The following is a 14,442-nucleotide window of genomic DNA, read 5'->3' as shown; positions in this document are numbered from 1 at the left end:
ATAGTTTTTAAATATGTAATACAAACTATGAAAAAGCTTGAAAATACAAAATAATGTTCAAATATTTCATTAAACACTGTTTACTCATTATTGCTCCAACAGACACAGATATTCTTTCAGAATAAAAGCATCTGGGATACAGTCTGTGGTTACTGCTGAGGATTTTATATAGAGGGACATCTCCCTCCAGTGTTTCGAGCAGGAACTGCACAATATGTCCAGGCTTGTCTGCAGCTTTATATTGTTGCTCTGCTCTGCATTCACTGTGTATTTAATCATTCATTTGACAAGTCTTACCTCAGGTTCTGTTGGAGCTTTTGGTCATATCACATGGTCTTCATCAGATTTCCTGATTATTCTGGCTTAAAAAATAATTATTACTGGACTTAATGCTAGATATTTAGTAATATTCAGTATTAATAAATATACTGTTTTAGCTAATATTGGTGTCAACTGGTACCACCACCAGTTGTTTTTAGTTGTTACAAAGACTGAGCCAAGTGTAGCACAATAAATACAGTAGAATTAGAATAGATCCAGATGAGCCCTACAGTACTTCAAAATGTCTAAAGTACCAAAAGTAAAATACTTCAGGACACACTGATGTGAGGTGCAGCTGCTGAAGTTCTGCCTCTTCCAGGCAATTAATGTTTCAACTGTATTTCTTTTTTTGGCATTTTGTTTTATATGTGTGTGTTTGTGTGCATGTTTTTTTATTTTTATTTAGAATTCTTTTTTGCACATAAGATATTTGCAAAACTCCAGGTCCTGGTCTCTATCTTGAGGACAAGAAACTTTAAACACAACACTGATGTATGATTTTGCCTTTTTGCACATGCAGCAAAAACTGAGCAAGATTCGTTTGAGGGGGTGTCAGAGTTCGTCACCAGTCACTCTCGTTTTAGCTCTGTTTTGGTCTCATCCACCTCCTGGAACTCTTGAGGGAAATCTCTGGCTCTTTAGCTGCTATGTTCTCTGCTGGTCTCTAAGTGTGTCTGTCAACAACAGTAAAGTTGTGGCAGTAAAACCAAAACAATGAGCTGAAAGGGGCTAAAAAGCCCTACAGCGCTGAGCTGAACTGCAGAGTTGGTGATATTTATTTCACACATTTATCTGACTCTTTAAAAAAAGAAAAAAATAACACAATAAAATAATAATAATAATTATTATTATTATTATGGATTTAAATGAACACCAAACTTCTGTAATCAGTTTATTGGCAAAATGAAAGAGAATGAATGATGTAAGTACACACATACTAATCCAGCTAGCTACAGTACCACAAGTCCATCTAGTTATAAACAGACGTACCCTCTCTCTTTTTATAAGGTTATTGGAATGTTTTTCATACAGACTGTACATAAACAGAAAACAGGATAGTGGATTTGTACATTATAAAAACACAACATCTTGGCTGAATGTTAAAATTGTACATAGATGAATTTAAAATGATTTTTCCATATAAACAAATTTCATTTTTAAGATGGATCCCCCCCCCAACCCTCCCAAAATATTTCTTCTGCTCCAAAGTAATCTGTTGTGTAATTTCAACTTTTCACATCCTCCAAAAGTGGTTAAAAATAAACAGTTCACTCTTCAGGTTATGGTAGAATATGGGCTTGTACATGAACTTAAAGCTTTCTTAAAAAAAAAAAAAAAAAGTCTTATTTTTGTTGTTGTAAACTGAGAGTGACACTTTCAGAAAACAAGTACCATAAATGTTCCTCTTTAGTAATTCATTATTTCTATTATTTCTAGAACAAAATCCTGACAATTCAAAATTAAGAAAATACGAAAACAACCAACTTTAAAAAATTTCAGGGAGAAACCAGCTGCTAAACAATTGTAATATATATTTTTTTGGATTCAAAGTCACACAAATAATGACTAAAATTATATACAAAGTACTAAAAACATTTCACAAAAACTCAAACGCTGGTGTATTAAAATAAAAAACAGAAAGACACAAACCACCAGGTGGATTTTCCAGTTGTCCAAATCAGATGTCCTGCAGAATCTCAAAAAACCCCAAAAAACTTAGCTTTGTTTCTGTCTTTACAGACAAACGTGATTTCTCTTCAGATTTTTTAGGGAAACTAAAACCATGAAGGGATAATTTACAGAGAAACAGACAATATGGAAACCAGCGACACCAATCTGAGCTTGAGAGCGTGTACGAGCAGGGAAGCAACCTGTAGCTCACATTTCACTTTCTCCTCATCCATCACTTCGTACTTCACCAACTTCCTCTGATTCCCCTCAGCATCATCCTCTGATACAAAGTTCAAAACTAAAAAGTCTCTAAAGTGCTCCAAAGAAACTGGACTGACAAAACAAAGATGGAGAAAAACTCCAACAAAATATAAAGCAAACACATTATTTTACATTTGGACAAAACGTTTCACGAGATATACGCTGGAAAATTCATTATTTTTGACTCCCTCTTTCTTTCTGTGCATCTGCAGTTCAACCTTGTAACTTCCTCCGTCGAGCTTTAGTACTTTGGCACTTTGGTGTAATCCTCCGTGTGGATGTTCCTGCACAGGCAGATGGACAAGATCATCCCCAGCAGCTGTAAAACAAAAGAGGTGGATGCTAAATTATCTCAAAGAAGCAAAAAAAACGACAGCACAGAGAATCAGAATGACCACAATCTGTCCAGGCCTCCACCCAGAAACTGAAGGATCGATATACAAAATTAAAAAAAGAATACGTTTCTGCTAAAATTGACACATTAGTCAGTGAACTTCCTACTTCATGCCCACAGGAGGAAAGAGAAAATATTCAGGATTTAAAAATGAAATTTAAGACTGCTGTGTGGTGAACTTCCATGTTTAGTTTGCTCTGTGGGAAGAGTCTGCAGACCTCTACCTGACGACCTGAGAGGCTTCAGATGTAAAACACAGTCACATGTATTTTGATCCTCAGCCACTCAGAGATTTATGGACGAGCAGCAGTGGGTTTAAACTGTGCCAGTGCAGAGACCTGAGGACTGTGGACTCTCTGAATGAGCTGAAGCTGTTTTTTTCCTGGTGACCTGGGAGAAGACGGTTACAGTAACCTGACCTGCTGGAAGTGAAAGCAGGGATCAGTTTCTCTGAGTCCTGCCTGGACATGAATCCTCTGATCCTTGATATGTTTTTAAGATGGTAGAAGGCAGATCTGACGTCGCTGTTAAAGTTCAGCTGAGTCCAAGATTACACCAACGCTTCACAACTGAGAAAAATAAGTTTGTGTGGATTTTCCAACTCTTATCCACAGCCTCTGTGTAAAATGTTCTGCCAATGTTTGGTATAAAAAACAAAATTATAAATCAACAAAGTATTTTGATCATTAAAATTCTCTTTAGCTTTATTTTCTCCACCTCCTGATCTGTGGCTCTCCTCAGAGTTTAAGTGATTAAATCAAATTCCTGAAAGTTTTTACTTTCTCTTGGAAATACATCACATCACAGAAGCTAAATGTGCTGAAACTGTGACTCTACAGGTAGATGTCCATGTGTTTGTGATTATAAAGCAGGTCTAGGTTCTATATTAATACTGTGAAAGGATCAAAGCCTCAGTCCACAGAGAAATGCACACAGCCTGTATTCAGAAACTGAGCCTTAAAACCAGCCGTCAGGACTTCTGGAACTTTGTGATGTCACAACAAAGCAGTCACCGCTCTCAGCCACGCCCCAAGCCCCGCCCACCTGGACCCAACCTCCAACCTTTCAGGATTTGGTTTCTCTGAGTGTTTACCTGAAACCTGCTATATTTTAGTTTGATCGCTCAGAAAACAGTCAGCCAATCAGAAGAGAGGCTCAGATCCTCTCTTCTGATTGGCTGACTGACCTGTTGTTACTAGAGCTCCAGAGAGAAGCCTGAGAGAGGAGATGTAAAACTACACTGAGATGGTTTTTGGTTCTTAAAACCACAAATATATCTTCTGATGGAGATCAACACTTCAGATAAACCACAGAAGAAGAGTAAAACATGAACCTTTAAATATAATTTACCACAGTTGCGACAGAAGCACCAGGTTAAAGAACGATAATGCTGCTGTACCTCAATAAGAGCCACTCCGAGGCAGATTCCCAGCACCACCCCGATGTTGGTGAGGAGCCAGCCCTCCACACTGGCAGCACAGCCCTGATTAAAACACAAACAGAGCAAATGAAGGACGAACGCAGCCAGAGGAGAGTGAACAGGTGAGAACAACAGGAAGTGCTGTTTACCACATCGTAGACGGGCCAGTCGGGCGTCTGCGCCTCACAGAATCCGCTGTCGGAGAAGTTCCCGGTGGCGAGCGAGATGTTCTGGCAGGAGCAGGGAAACAGCAGCTGAGAGCTGTTGACGATGACCATGTTCCCACTCCAGTCCACACGGCCGGTCCAGCCACAGCACTCCATCTGCAGACGGTTTACAGAGAATCAGCAGTGAGGTCAATGCAAATCAACCAGAGGAGAACAAGATCAGAGGCGCTGTCGGAAACAGCCCAGGAATATAACTTCCATGGTTGACTTTGGAAGCTGAAAGACTGGACTTTGGGCTCTGCATCAGTTTTCCTGACAGATGGAGATTGAGAGTTTGGCAGGAAGCGTCTTCATCAGGTTTCTGACCGACGGATCGCCACAGCCCACTGTGACGCACACGAATATATAGTTTGGTCCAATTACACGTTTTGTTGATATTTGCAGTGAACAGAATAATATCAACCCCTGCTGCAAAAAGACATTAAAATCAGCCTTTCTTTAAATATTTTTATTTCATCAACTTCAAAAACAGACGGCAGGCTCTTTAAGTATTGATTTAGTGGGGTGCTCAAATTTCTGCACATGGCACAATTACTGATACATTTTTCAGAGCATCAGTGTTTGAAGAAAAGCTTCAGTCTGTTTGCTGCAGGGGTTGATTTACTTCTGTTCACGTCACAAATCAAAAATCATGTAATTTAACCCAAACTTCTGCACTCAGCTGTAACTCTGAGCATCTGAGGAACCTGCCCAACATTTCAAAGAATAAAATATCAATTTACAAAAAAAAAACAAAAAAGAAAAGTCTGAGACTATGAGCTGCAAAAATCCTGAAATTTTTTCTCTCGTATCCAAGTTTTCTTGTAATAAAGATAAAATTTTCCAGTGTAGTTTTATGATTTCAGTCTTTTTCCAGCTTAAAACAACATGTTTCAAGAAATTCGTAGAAGTAAATGTCCTTCACTTGAATCAAGGCAGAATAAACAGAGAGCTAAATATTAAAACTAGGGCTGTCAAAATTTCAAAATACTTAACATGTTAAAATAAATGAACGCTCATCCCTGCAGCCAGAGACGAGGTAGCTGAAGATGGAGACGAGCGGTTCGGTGGAAAATTTAATTTAAAAAGCTGCTCGACGAAACTATTTTGAAAACAAAGTAAATTGCACAATTTTCAAAACCGAATTTAGTTTTCACAAGATCAATTCGTCGTTACAATTTCACCTTAATTCAAAACATCCGATGGAAACCTGGTAGTTTTTTGTTTCTATGGACACTTTCTCAGGCACAACACAGATCATAGTTTTTGTTGTTAACACGGTTTATCGTGGTGCAAACAAGATGGTGATTATCTCAGTTGAGCCTTGATTTTGAAATCAAGTTGCACTTTATGAGCCTGAGTTTTCATAGTTCTGTGTAGTTTTGTGTTAAGATGCTATTAAACAGTGGTGTTTGTAATATACACCCTCATTATGGTGATTTATTTAACATTTAAATATGCCCTAGAAGAAGCTTTAGTCTTTAGAGGGAATTAATCACAATTAATTCATTTGAAAATGTGTGATTAATTAGATAATTTCTTTTTAACTGATTGACAGCTCTAGTTCTAACATGTTCATCTCTGTTGGAAACAGCTAAAAGTTAAGTGGGAAAGTGGAAATGAGCTTTCAGCAGCCAAATATAAACAAAAAGCTGAGAGATTTCACTGACAGGAACTCTTCAGTGTGAGACGTGTCGTTCATGTCTGTATCTGCAGTTTGCATTTTAACAGATAAGCTTTAAACAGCCTGATCTCAGGTCAGTGATTCCAACTCACATTCCTCTGGATGAAGTCCCAGGCCTGCTCGGTGGTGGAGTTGTTCCCGGGGTAGCTGTCCAGCACCTTGGTTACGATCTTGGACATCTCGTCGTTCAGCTGAAAGAAAAAATGTGAAGGTGTTAGTAAAACTGAACACGTGAAGTGAAGATGTGGAGCAAATAGCTGCTTTTCTATTTGTTATATGCTGTTTATAGTTTGATTCAGTTTGTATTTTGTGTTTCAGCTTCTGTTCCCATGTCATCAGACTGAACGTGTGTCTTCTTTTGCTTTTTAAATCTATTAGTGCAGCGTCTGTCACATTCATTAATATCTTTTGGGAACAAATAAGAAAAATAAAATAAAATAAAGCCACAAAAACATGTGTGCATCAAAATCTATGGACAAAAAAAAGGACAAAAATGGGCAGTGAGTTTGGTCTGAACTCATTTTTGATATCAGCAGCAGCAGGAGGAGGCATAAATTTAAATCTCAGCTCTAAACATATTTATTCTCATTATATAAATTTGAGTTGATTTGATTTGCTGTGTTCGGTACCTTTTACCGCCCTGGACTCGAAGTAACAGTTTGACATTTTGGGCAATACATTTCTCCCCAAGAGAAAGTTATCTTATTTTAGCATAGTTAGCCTAGCTTTGCATAAAGAATGGAAGCAGGGGGAAACCGTTAGCATGGCTCTGTTCAAAGGTAACAAAATGTGCTTCTAAAAACTCACTAATTAACACATTAAATCTTGTTAGTTTAATCTTGGACAGAACCAGGCTAACTGTGTCCTACACTAACCAGCTGCTGGCTGTAGCTTCACATTTACTGTACAGATGTTACAGAGGCAGAAATCTTCTCAAACCTCAAACACAAAAATCTGCTGAATAATTTAACAATATCGGAGGGTTCTGTCAGAACCATGTTCCTCCTGCGGTTCTGTATAATCACTCTTCTTCTTCACATCTCTGGTCTGAGCCATGAATTCTTACAATGAAGAATTTAGCAGCCACATGTTTGAAATCAGATTTCAGAGCTTTTGGACGACACACACACACACACACACACACACACACACACACACAGGTTGAACTGATACAAATCACTGGAGACCAGACGCAGGAAGTCTGTGTGTAATTGTTGTTAAATCTTTCAGGCTTCAAACCTGAGTGTTGAGACAGTCAAGGTCTCCAGTGAACACACTGCTGCATATTTGAAAACCAGATATCAGAGTTTTTCCCCCTCAGAGCAGGAGGAGGGGAGGTTTTCCTTGAACCTCTGTTTGGCAGAGAGCACAGAGACGAGGTCCAAGAGCTTCCACCAAATGTTCAGATATAATAAACAGAGACCTGCCTGCACCTCCTGCGCTGTGCAGAACTGCAGGCTTTTTATAGCATTTCATTCTGTCCAGCTGTTTCATGCAGCTGGATCAGCGAGGACATGTGCACTCAGACTCCTGTTCGTCTCCAGGATCACTGAGATTTTCCTGCACTCTGACCTGTTTTTTTTTTTATTATTGAGCAAATGAGAAAAATGCACCAAATACTTTTATGTTTGGAGATGGATGGAGAGTGTGTGTGTGTGTGTGTGTGTGTGCGCATGTGTGTGTGACCACACGGTTGTAAATCTGCATTAGATAAACTGTGTCACTGTCCAGCTGGCGTCCGTCTCCCAGTTCATGTCCCCCATAAACCATTTTACTGTGTTACACTGAAACAGCAGCACTGGGTCTCACCACAGTCCAGACATAAAGAACAAATAAAGAGCTGCATTATACTCAGTTAAAGGTGCTGTCACTCTGTTGAAAGCTGAACTACAAGTTCTACTACTAACAAGAATGTAGGTGGTATGACCTACATAAAAAAAATAAATAAATAAATAAATATATATATGGGCTGCATCAAAATACAATATATATCCATACACTGTAAATGAAGATGGACGTAGCCTCTGTGACATCACCCACAGGTTTCTGGTGAGTGGTTTTGAAGCTCAGAGTGAGCTGCTTCTCCGCCACCATCTTGGCATTGCCTGACTCCGCCCCCCAACACTCACCTGATCCAAAAACATGTAAAGAGATGGGGCGTGTGTGGAGCTAAAACTTTGGTTCATAGCAAACACTCACCCACCTGTCACTCAAAGTGGCCACGCCCTCAATTATACATAACTTTAGTCCTTGATAAAATGTAAACAGGTGAGTTCTATAAAGTTCAGCCTGTACAGGTGTCATCAAGGAGGAAATGATCTCTAGAGACCAGAACAGTTTCTGTACCAGGCTGTAAACATGTTTGTTTCTGCTGTAAAGTTGGACATTTGAACATGGGAGTCTGTGGGGACTGACTCACTGCTGGAGCCAGACTCTAGTGGTCATTAGAGGAACTGCAGCTCTCAGCTCTTCACTGTTGATGCTTCATGTTTCAGCCCTGGAGGTTGATGCTTATTTTAACTGCAATATTTTCAATATGATGACTCTAGTCTCTGTGTTGTTTGTATGCAAATGTGCTACAACACTTCAGCCTGTAAACATCCCACAATAAAACCTGTTCAATCCTAATCATTTTAAAAGAGCACCGACCAATGGGGAAACTCCAGCTCAGTAACATGGCATTTGGCTGATCAATGGTGGAAATATGATCAGTCAGTCAGTCAGTCAGTCAGTCGGGGACTTCTAAGAGGCCTGGCCCTGCTGCTGCGGTCGAGTCAAAAATCTTAACAATGTGTTTCCTGGTTCTTTGTCTGGTACAGTTCACTCAGCCTCCATGGGGAACAGCTTCAGTCACATATATCAGAGCTTTTAGAAAAATCAGTCATGATCCCAACTTAGATGCTGATGTGAAAACTATTTACAAGCCAGAAACTGGTAATTACAACAACTTTCAAAGGGCATGGAGGAGGCGTGAGGTCCTGTGTGAGGGAACAGATGTTTTGCATTGGGGTTAATTAGTGGAGGGAACATGCAAACATCTACAGGAAGTGTTTCTGCTTCTCTGTGAGAGGCTCCTCTCTGCATTAAACTGCTGGACACAGTTTAAACTACATTATTTTAACAGTTAAACTGTCAGACTGTTCTAATGAAACTGTATCTCATTACACAAATCAATACTCGTTCCTATAAAAAATGAGCCTCACCTCCTTGTGAGTTGTCTCTAATCCGAACACTAAAACATTTGGTTAACGTTTGTTTTGCTTTCACAGTTTTCATCTGTGCTGTTTATTGATTTAATATGAGGCTGTTGTCGGACACATTACACCTCCACCCTCCATCCACCGTCTTCAGCTGCTGTTCCTCTTATTTCTGGAACAAACAGGTACAACCTCCCTTCATCGGCTCCCTATTAGACTTCAGCTTGATTTTAAAATCAAGAATCGAGATCACCACAACGTCAAGATTTGCTCATGAACTTCCTTTGAATCTCTTCTCAAAACAAATTTCTAAGCCTTTGCTGATATTTGATATGTTGCTTCTTCACTTATTGTCAGATCTTTTTGTATAATGTTGACATATGATACGTTTTTTATTTCTGCTTTGGCCTCATCTCTTGTCTGTTTTTTTTAATTTTTTTATTAATATTATTATTATTATTATTATTATTATTATTATTATTACTACAACAATTAGTAGGATCACAGTTCTGTAACATGCTTTCATATCAGAAACCTTCATAATTTAAATAAAATAAATTTTTCCTCCAAGATGAACAAACTACATGAAAATTATTAATAAATCTTGAGATATTTGTGCTGAATATTCCTTTGTTTCCAAACTGTCTTGCTCTTTCTGAAAGTGAAAATGGGTCATACACCCATATCTGAAGGAAGCTGGCGACTATATTGAATAAATGGAAATGCAGTTATCGACGTGGGACAGAAACAAACCTTCAAAATAAAATAAAACAGACGTGGTGGTGAACTGCTCCTCCTCAGGTCGATCAGTGAAGAGTCTGAACTCGACCCTGGTGGTTTGACTTTGTGAATAATTTAAAGTTTAGAAAACTACAATATTTCCCTCAAAATGCATCAAACAAACATTTTAAAACACTGGACACCAGGTGGCGCCGTGACACCAAATGGCGCCAGGGTGCTGGCGTCACATGGAGCACATGTCCCCTCCTCAGACTCTGGTCTCCGTCACGGTGCTTCACTCACACTGAACGGTAGAATTAGGGTCTATTCATAGCGTGTGTTAGTCAGAGAATAGTTGTGTTTATGATGACACGTTACAACACAAACAATCGACCAATCAGAGGATGAAGGTGCATCAGTAACAGGTGCAATGCAAACCTCCACATTCCAGGTATTTAAGTCACTTCATGGAACAAAAAGGGGAAACTCCCATGATGCTTGTGGGCGCATGTTGCCACAGAGACGTGATGGAGGAGTGATGAAGAGGAAGTGATGTCACTCACCACATCCTTCTGGAAGTAGATGAGGGCGCCGGCTGTGATCTGAGCGATGAGGATCAGCAGGAGGCAGGTGAAGTACTGAGGAGGAGGAGGAGGAGGAGGAAGCAACAGGTGAGAAACATGATCAACATTAAAACTCAGTGATGCTGCTGCTGTGAATGTCAACCTCACTGTTGCCCCCAGCGACGTGTTCCTCCATCACCATGAACATGTAACTGCCTCATATGTACATTCAGTGGTGATCCTGGACTCTGGGAGGGTAAGAAGCCCCCTGAAGGCCCCTACAGTTTACAGATGTCCCCTGAACACCTCACATGCAGGCAAATGGGTGGACGCCAGCTACGCACATCATCAGGGCCCCACATGGGGGTTGGGGCAACAGCAGTGCACTGTATAGGGTCTTTATGGGCTTAAGGGGATTTATAGTTGTCATTGCAAAATGTGCAAAAATGAGGGACCGTCGGGGGGCCCCTCTTCACCTTGGGGCGCCCCAAACATTTGTCTGGATTTCCTCTCCTGACAGTGACCCTCTGTACATTAACCTCCTCTTCATTAATAATAATTACACATAATCTATGAAATAATCCTGTTTCTTCTCATTATTCACTGTGAACATTATCATGAGGTCCATCCTCAGTGTGTGAGATTCCTGCACCTGTGAACATGTGTTTTTAACACCTCAGAGCTGTTTTCTTCAGGTTGAAGCAAACTAATCTAACTCCTGTTTTGTCTGATTCATTTGTAAGAGCTGCAGCAGTCGTGTTATTTACACATTTTTTCAATAAAACTTGAAAAAGTTTCAGTATGAGAGTTTTGTTGTGATTAAAGTCAAGGTTGGGATTTGAAAGGGATCAAAGTTTCTGCTGATCTTCTGCCGACAGTCGACCAGACACAGAGTGAAAAACAAACTGTGCTTCAGGTCAAGACTGAAGAAAACTGAAAACTGTCTTTACTGGAAAACTTCTGTGGACATGCAGGTTAATACCAGAGCCTGGAGCGTGTTCTCAGCGTAGAGGACGAGCTCTCTATCCTTTCTAAAACATGAAGAAAACAGCAGCACGAGGCAGAAACTGGAGCTGCACCAGATTCATATCACAAGTCCTTTTCTTTAAAACTGAATCTGTGTTGGTGACTGATGCCAACATCACTGATTGAAGCTCTTTGTCTGATGAAACATTAAATCCCACTGGATCCTCTCAAACGTTCATGTTATCTGAGATTTGTCCTTCAGCAGACGAAGTTTTATCCTTCAGGACAAACTATTATATTCCCACAGTTAATCCTCCACCTGCACCACACCTGTGTTATTCATCATCTTCATCATCATCGTGTACATGACCTGACCATGTGAACACACAGCACCGTCACTCACCAGGCCGAGCAGACAGCGGATCTCATAAATGGCCCCCAAGCAGCCGAGGAAGCCCATGAGCATAGAGAAAGCTCCGACTCCAATCAGGATGTAGCAGGCCACCTTCACAGGGGTGGAGTTATCTGTGGAGACGGAGCAGAGAGCACAGGAGCCACCTGCTGTCACAACCGACATATTCTGCACAGACACAGGACTGGGCTGATATTCAATAACATCCTATATCACAGCATTTCCCACAGAGGTCAGTTTGAAACGCTGATAAACACTAACACTGATTATGATCTGCTCACTCACTACAAAACACTTCAATAATTAATGCATTGGTAACTTTTTATCATTTTAAATCTATAATTTCTAACCTTTTAACTTCTGTCTTAATTGATTTCCTGCACATTATTTATCAACTGCATTTATGTGTTTGTTTTAATTGATTGTTTCTCTTTTTCCTTGTATCTGTTTATTATCTGGATTTGCTCGATGTCATTGTAAATGAGGGTCTTGCCCTCAATGACACTCGAGTTTAAATAAAGATAAAGATATTAAGAATGTGCTGCTGGGGTTGATGACTTTCTAAAACATTAAATTAAAAAATGTTTTGTGCTTTTTTTCTTTTTAAAAGTGTTTCCAAAGTCAGTGAGTAATGATGTTAAATAATCATGATCTGAACATTGATGGAAATAATCCTGATTATGATGTTTGCCAGCTCTAACATTAACAGTGATTTCTAACATCATCTGAGACAGAAAACTCCTGGATTGACCCGACTTATATTGTGAGCAGCTCCTCTGGACTTGGCCCAGTGAGGGGAGATAAAAGAAGCAGTTTTCTGTACCGAGTCATCTGCCACATCACACTTTGCAAAATCATCCAACATCCTCCATAAGAGAGGACCCCCCCCCCACCCCACATCTCACCTTGTCTGAGTCCTGTGTTTGGAGTCAGAGCTAAACACAGATCTCCATCAACAACCTTTCACCAAATTACATGTAATTCACACAGAGTCATTCAGTGTGAGGAGAGTTCACTGTGTCACATCTTTTTTTTTTTCATACAGCAAAGCTTCAAGCAACAAAATCTGAAAAGAAGAAGAATTTATGATGTTTAAACTCATGAAGAAGAGCGTTGAGCGACGGACTCTTCAGCAGTGTGGAGATCTGAACTCTGAAAACTAGTGGAAACTTAAACCAGACAAACGTGCGATCTTCAAAAATGAATGAAATTAGAAACAAATGTGCGGCTGCAGTGCTCCTCTCATGCTGAGTGATCACAGTTAATGTTCTGCAGGAAGCAGAAGTAAAGCTTCAGCTCATATTCAAACCCCAGGCTGAGATTTGCCGAAGGAGAAATGTCGTGTCACAGATCTGAGACGTGGAGTCGATTCTCAGAATCCGTCTTTTCTTCGGGGTGAACATGTGGAACAAGAGAGGAACGTTTTCTACACGTCAGCATCCTGATGTCTGCCAGTGCAGACGTTTTAAAGACTGAAGGCCCCTCGCAGAGTCCCGCAGGCCTCAAGGAAACGTGGGCTACCCCGGGGGGGTGGGGAGGAGGGGGTACGGGGATCAGCGAGCCAGGGCAGCAGCTCCAAACCAAGACAAAGAGAAACGAGGGGAGTTTCAGATGGAAAATTAGGCTGAAGAGGGGGAGGGGCTGGTGACGCAGGAAATGAATGCCTCCGTGTGTGTGTGTGTGTGTGTGTGTGTGTGCCCTAACACACATGAACACGTGTGCAGCGTCAATCTGGAGGGCAACCAGCCCCCTGCTTTGTTTCATCACAGGGAAAACTCCTGAACACAGCTTTATCACACAGAAGAAGAAGAAGAAGAAGAAGAAGAAGAAGAAACCTGTGAAGGTTTTTCTGCAGTCTTCACCAAACTCAAGTTCAGACTCCTTAAAACCTTTTTATGTTGATATAGAACCAGTTCAGTTCAATGTCGCTGGAAAACTGAGTGAAAACAAACGACAACAAACTCATCAGCGGAGCACAAAATGACAACATAAAATCAACACAGCACGACACAGTTCCTCAGCTTTGGTGTCATGAACAAGTTCTCACATGTTAAAAGCTGCTGTAAAACCTGAAGCGTCATCACTTCCTGTTTGGTCAAAACTAAACAGACTCAGCAGGTTGATTAATAAACTTCACTGCAGTGAGTTTAATTACTGGAGGAAGCTGTGTTGTGTCATGTTGTGTTGTGTCATGTTGTGTCATGTTGTGTTGTGTCATGTTGTGTTGTGTTGTGCACTTTGTAAACCTGGCTACACAGAGAAGGCCGTCGCCGCCGCCGCCGTGCCCCTCGCTCTCAGCCGTTAACTCAGCGAAGCGGGCCTTGTTTTGGTTGTGACTCAGCACAGCCGTACAATCAGGTGAGAGCAGCACCAGGATGACTTCATCGCTCACATGCTGCACCAATCAGCTCACTGATTCAGCCTCAAAACCCACTGTGATCATCTGTGGGCCCATAACGGGCCCCGGGCTCGCTGCATCACCCGTCCCACTGAGCGTCAATACGTCTCATTTATGAGACGACACAAAGCTAAACTGTCCGCTGACCTTTGACCTTCCGCCCCGTGTGGTCTGTGTCGTATGACCGCATCCCCGACGAAATCCCTCCACTCACTCTCTCTGTCCTCCC

At 40.8% G+C, this 14,442-nt stretch overlaps 1 protein-coding gene across 1 annotated transcript in view; it reads right to left on the bottom strand.

The window, feature by feature from the left end:
* Positions 1–1,200: 1,200 nt before the first annotated feature.
* Positions 1,201–14,442, bottom strand: part of LOC139628224 (CD82 antigen-like) — a 34,233-nt gene continuing 20,991 nt past the window's right edge. The window contains exons 4-9 of the mRNA XM_071489686.1: positions 11,807–11,928; positions 10,438–10,512; positions 6,050–6,148; positions 4,217–4,390; positions 4,047–4,130; positions 1,201–2,572 (exon numbers count right to left, since the gene is read on the bottom strand). Coding sequence (XP_071345787.1) covers positions 2,495–2,572; positions 4,047–4,130; positions 4,217–4,390; positions 6,050–6,148; positions 10,438–10,512; positions 11,807–11,928 — 632 coding nt within the window. The 3' untranslated portion in view covers positions 1,201–2,494. The remainder of the gene's footprint in view (positions 2,573–4,046; positions 4,131–4,216; positions 4,391–6,049; positions 6,149–10,437; positions 10,513–11,806; positions 11,929–14,442) is intronic.

The sequence above is a fragment of the Trachinotus anak genome, unplaced genomic scaffold, assembly GCF_046630095.1.
Source record: "Trachinotus anak isolate AG129_WGS33_773 ecotype Australia unplaced genomic scaffold, CSIRO_AGI_Tana_v1 ptg000011l, whole genome shotgun sequence".
In the NCBI taxonomy this organism is placed as follows: domain Eukaryota; kingdom Metazoa; phylum Chordata; class Actinopteri; order Carangiformes; family Carangidae; genus Trachinotus; species Trachinotus anak.
The sequence above is the reverse complement of the archived record's forward strand: the minus strand, read 5'-3'. Positions and strand labels throughout refer to the sequence as shown.